Raw genomic sequence first — 6,000 nt, forward strand, 5'->3', positions numbered from 1 at the left:
TTGAATGAATCACCAAATGCTTATTAAGTGTTTACTATGAGCCAGGCACCATGCTAGTTGCTGGAGCTACAAATATAAAGGATAAAACAATGCCTACTCTAAAGGAGCTTACATTCTCTCGGCAGTGAAAACACGTGTGACTGTATGTATGAGCTTTATATTTGTGCAATACATAGATATGTGTATGTATGTATTTTATAGGAACATGTCTCCCTTGATGAAATGTAAGTTCCTTTGGCTTTGTTTGTAGAGAGTGGTTAGTGGAATCAAGTTAACATTTGTCCTCCCCATCTACATCACCTTTCACATCTGCCAGTTCTTTGGGTGCCCTTTGATGTTTTATCTGGACCAGATGTCTTGAACAAATTAAGGGAAGGCTTGGAATCTTTTAGCATCTCCTTAACTTATCTTGTGTTTTCACTTCCTCTGAACAATTTTTGTTTGGTCCTCGGTAGAGTAAACACGAGCAAAATAAATTAAGTAGTTTTCTCATTATCCATTGTGGTCCTGTCTACCCTCAAATGAGATCAGCATATATGTACAGAGCTTTGGGAACCTTAAAGTACTCTTACATGTTATTATTAAAATCCTGAGAATTCATCTCCTTTTCCTGATCCTCTTTCTCTCAGTATAGCTTTCACAAAACAAAACAGAATCTCTCATTGTCTTTAGCATTCATTACCAGCCTTGGCTAATTCTGAGCTTTAGTTTCAACCTCTAGTCTCTTCCCGACATTTTATATTCATTCTCTATTGTTTATCTTATATACATGTCTTTTATAATCTGACTTAACAGGCTCTTGAGAGCTTTCCTCCTTTTTCATCTTTAGAACTGTTTTTGTTTATATCCTCAAAATTTGAACCCCTCAGTCTTCTTATTTTTAAAATGGGGCTGATGATACTGTCTGGAATACCTCTTTCACAAATGGCATAATGTATGTGAAGTACTATGTGAAACTCTAAGCGTTTTATAAATGTAAACTATTATGATGAAGACGCCTTATCCTGGTGTCCCAGGAGACCTAATATAGCTATAAGCTTGATAGCTTACTGTCTTACCTTTAGATACAGTTTTTATTGAATGGTTTTTAATCATTCATTCTGAACATAGAAGATAAAGAAAGCATATGAGAAGGACAAAGAGAGTTTTTGACTTCTGAATGGTGTGGAAGATGAGAGGGACAGCTGTTAGGGAGTTCTTTACCATTTTGAGCCAGTTTCTGATGTTGCTTCCCCTTTAAGTCAGAGCACCCAAGCTGTTGCAGCATTTCCTTTAACTCTGCTGTGGGCTTAGAGGAAAACAGCTTCTCATGTTTGTCTAGAGAATGCAAAAAAAAAAGGGAATAGAAAGATCTCACTTCGTAGCCCTCCTCACTCTTCTTCAGGTTGATATAAGAGTTTATTTTTGTTTTTGCTTAAAGGTACAAATCTTTTCTCTTTAGCTTGCTTTGTGTAAAATCTCTGAAATATACCAGGAACTAACTATATAATAGATATTTTTCCCCTAATTTTTTTTTCAATTTCACAAGAGAAGTAAAAGAAAAACAGTTCTAACAATAGAATGCCAGGATTTCCACAACCCATAGGGAATATTTTTTACAGGGAAATCCAAGATCTCTTCCCACTCCCCAAAATTAGACTCCTGACACCTATATAGGAGAGTTAGAGACATCATGCAGAAGGTTCCTCAACCTCTCTTTTGTGTGTTCTGGAGAACTCAAAGTGATAAATGTACAATGAACAAAGTGTTCTTATAGTCCCAGCTCCCAACAAAATGTGAAGGTCAGTGTAACTCAGGAATTTAGGACTAAGGCATAAGAAAGAGTAGGACCACTCAAAGAAACCTGGTTGTACTTCCTTAAATAATGTGCATTTCCATCTAGATTTTCACTGGCTTGATAAAAGATTCTTTCTGTCCTTAAGAAGCAGCTTTTTGTTAATTCAGGGCTTGGTATTTTATATGTAGATATATGTATAGATAGATAGATAGATAGATAGATAGATAGATAGATAGATAGATAGATAGATAGATAGATAGATAGATATAGATATAGATACAGATATACACAGCATCTGTGCACACACTAGTTCTTTGTGAGATTGGTGCTTGTTTTAGAAGTCTCAAAAATAGATGATTACAAATGCACAGAACCATCACCTTACTGACCAGACTGATGAAAATCTCCCTTTGTATGGCACCAAGGAGAACCACTCAACCCTGTCAGTCATGTTACTAAATTAGATTATGAGCTTCCCTAAAGGAACAATCACCTGCTCCCTGAGGGACATTTGTTCTTGGGAGAAATGAAAGATGCCTGTTGGTCCACTGAGAACTGTTCCATCATGATGACAGCTGTGGGTAGTGAGAACATTCCTCCTTTAAAAATACCCTGACATGTTTCATGCATCTTGCAGGTTTTATAGGTAGTACACAGGTGAGTATATAGCGCTATGTGCTTCTCTGTATTTAACACTCTCTGTACTTTATACTAAAATTAGTTGTTTGTTTTGTTTTTTCTTCTAGTGCCATGGTCTGTCTATCGATGGCTATGTTCTCCCATCTTCAACCACAAGAGAGGTAGAGTCATGAAAATGGTTGTATTCCTCCACTATTTTATGATAAGCACTTTGTTTATATGTGGTTAGTACCTCTTTTCACCTTTTAAATGTCTGTGCTCCTTTTTTCAAGCAGCCTTGCAAATAGAATATTGACCCACTAATTTTTCATAGCCTTCCTTTACAATTATCATCCTTACCTTCCTCTAACCATTCCTGACTCCCTTTATTCTCCCCAACCCACCATATCCTCAACTCAAGAAGACATAAACATCTGTAACAATAGCTTTTTACTCCATAAACATATATTCCCATGAAAAGTAATGTTGAAGGAAAGGCAGAATTATATCACTTATTTCTCTTGTCGTTCACTAGCCAGAATCACAAGTAAAGCCTCTCCTGACCCTTCCTTCTCAGCTCGCTACCATCCTCTATGCTGGCTTTGCATTGCTGCAGCTAGAACTGCTTTTTGAATATGTACTCCCAGTTTTCAAACATATAGTAGTTTGAATTGGTTTGAATTGGTTTACATAAACTGTGAACATTAGGTTGAGAAAAAATACACTATCTTGTTCCTCTTTCCAGTCTGCACGTTGGTATTTAGCAGACTTAAGTCAATATTACTTTCCTTTAACATCCTCTCATTTATTTTAGTCCATTTAAGAGCTAGGACATGCTGTGGAAGAAGGGAGATAGAAGTAAGACTAACAGAATTGGAAAAGCACAAGTCATTCCACTACCTGGAGAATATATCTTAAAAGTTAGTTATCATGACTCCAAATGTACATGAGGGAAAACTGTAATAAGTTCTCTTTCTGTTTTGCCATCTATTTGTAGAATCAGAAAAATTCTGGAAGGGGTTCAAATCTTATGTTTTATCCCTCTGTCCTTAGGCTAGTTAATGTTTAAACCATTCATGACAGATGGCTTATCTCTCTGAGACTCCACTGAATTTAATGGTGTGTCTTTTCTAATTGTTCTAAACAGATCACCTCAGTGAACCACAACAGCAAACCAACATGCTATTTCTTAGACTATATAACTTGAGTTTCATTTTGAGAATGTGCTTCTTAGAACAGTTTATTCACATGAACATGACAAGATATGTTTTTTGTTTCTCTGCTGTTGCTCTGCCCTCCCTCCTCTCTGGCAGATGACCCCTCAGGAGATCAAGTTTGCTGTCCATGTGGAGTCTGTGTTGAACCGTGTACCTCAGCCAGAATACAGACAGCTGCTGGTAGAAGCTATCCTTGTCCTTACGCTCCTCTCAGACATAGAATTGAATAGCATTGGAGGCATCATCCACATAGACCAGATTGTGCAGATGGCCAATGAATTCTTCCTAAAGGAACAGGTTTGTGGAGTGATGTCCTAAAAGAAAAGATGTAACCATAGATAGGACATAGGATCTGGAAGGTGATTGGGAACCCTGCCTCTGGTAAGAAAGGGCATGCTTACATGAGAGAGGTAGTGCTTTTCCTAAGGTAGAAAATTGATCATATGACTTAGATAATTATATTTCTGCGATTTATGAAACAAATTGTATGAATATATAAGTAACATACATAACACGTATTTAAAAATAATAAAACAATATTACGAGACAAGATAGTATAGTGGAAAGGAAGGAAAATTTATACTTGTTTATGGGGAGAGATAAAATTTCTAAAAAGTTCTAAAGATAAGTATATGAAAACTCATTGAGTTTTTTGAATACTTCTAAACTCAATGTGGTTTTGATGTTCTTGGTGTCAGTGTTGGAATTATTTCCCCTACTTAAAAAGAAAATATTATAGGTAACAGTGTGATAACTATCCCTTCCAGTTTCTGTCCTTTTCTAACCTATGAAATTACGTAGAAAATTAGATGTTTCTTTCTCATGCCTTTATCATTCATCTTTTTGCACCCCATCATCTTCTTTCCTCTCTCCCACAGACATCCCTGGGAGTCATGGACACCCTCGAACAAGACCCAGCTACAGGAATTTGCCACTTTTTCTATGATAGTGCCCCAAGTGGAGCTTATGGGACTATGACTTACCTGACCAAAGCAGTTGCCACTTACTTGCAGGAATTACTTCCCAATACAGGATGCCTGATGCAGTGAGACATCCCCCACAAAAGTTAATATGCTTCCAGATCTGCCCTAGGCCTCACCTTTGAAAGACACTTCTTTTGTTGGGTCCCTGGTTCTCTGTACTGCTTCCAAATAGTCCATCAGAAAACATTAGCCCAAAAAGACGCTGAAATCTGACGTTGGCCCATACATACTCCATGTGTGTACAAGTCCCATAAAAAATTATGAGAACTGTGCTTTCCCCTGAGTCACTCTTTAGTGTCATTTTCAAAGGTCACTTTTCTGGTGTAGATCTTGGAATATCTGGCCTCACTGGTTGTAAGAGGGAATGGGAAATGTCTTTCTTTTGAGGACAAAGTAAATGAGAATCTAGCCTAAACTGCTTCTCTAGAAGAGGCACAGAAATAGATTACATGAGATATAAATGTATCCTAAAGAAGGAAAAGACCTTTATCCAAGCAGTATCTATGTGCCCCAAGGTCACATAGAAAAAAAATTAACATGCAAACGCAGTGTATTTGTACACTGAACTTTATTTTTTCGTCCTAAATATAACAAGTACATACATCTTTTTATAAAACTTGGCTTTTGTGTGGCTTGACTTTTCTTCTTAGACCTCTGGTTATTTTATTGTAGCGTCCTCCATGTGATCCAATTTTCTTATTTTCAGAATTCAGTGAAATTTGTCTATTGCCATAATTAAGAAATTTGGTTCCTGTGATTGGGAGGGTGGTATAATTCCATCTTGGCAGTGTTTCAACCAAGAGGCTTCTTTTGTTTTCTCAAAAATACTTCATTTTCTTACCCCTGGGGAAAACAGGAAGGTGAAGGCGATTCTTTAGAGAAGGGGTGGACATGAGTATGGTTCAATTCACTTTAAAAGACTGGACAAACAGCTTCTTAGAAGTAGGGCCACGCACCCTAGAGACCACATAAGCAAATAATATCTTCCTAGAGATGCAACCTTGTCTGCCAAGAGACAAAAGTGGAATATCCTGGACTTCTCTTTAGAACCGTTTTAGCACATTCTGGCAAAGCAGTGGATGTCTTTTTCTTGTCTTTTGAGGGAGCCTGGGGTGTAATGGGTATGACTCATTAGATGCAGATGAAAATTAGTGGTGTGTTCCCAAAGAAAAACAATACCTTGCCTTATAAATAGTACCAGGCATGGGACTTGAAAACTTATCAGAGATTTGCTTTCATCCTAATGTTATTAGATAAATCTTGTTATAGATAATGATTTAGAGGAACAAAGGCAATTTGTAATAGGAACCTTCACAGTTGTTGTTGGAGACTAAGCAATAAAATGATGATAGAACAACATCACAATCTCTAAGGACCTCCTTAAGCCTAACATTCTCTATGTCTC

General features: G+C 37.1%; 1 protein-coding gene across 5 annotated transcripts in view; it reads left to right on the plus strand.

Moving 5' to 3' along the window:
* The window catches only part of PHKA2 (phosphorylase kinase regulatory subunit alpha 2), a 79,671-nt gene extending 74,456 nt beyond the window's left edge, over window positions 1-5,215 (plus strand). For all 5 annotated transcript variants that reach the window (XM_072614212.1, XM_072614208.1, XM_072614210.1 and 2 more), the window contains 3 exons: window positions 2,524-2,577; window positions 3,709-3,909; window positions 4,491-5,215. In XM_072614212.1, coding sequence (XP_072470313.1) covers window positions 2,524-2,577; window positions 3,709-3,909; window positions 4,491-4,661 — 426 coding nt within the window. In that variant the 3' untranslated portion in view covers window positions 4,662-5,215. The remainder of the gene's footprint in view (window positions 1-2,523; window positions 2,578-3,708; window positions 3,910-4,490) is intronic.
* Window positions 5,216-6,000: the final 785 nt, after the last annotated feature.

The sequence above is a fragment of the Notamacropus eugenii genome, chromosome 5, assembly GCF_028372415.1.
Source record: "Notamacropus eugenii isolate mMacEug1 chromosome 5, mMacEug1.pri_v2, whole genome shotgun sequence".
NCBI lineage: Eukaryota > Metazoa > Chordata > Mammalia > Diprotodontia > Macropodidae > Notamacropus > Notamacropus eugenii.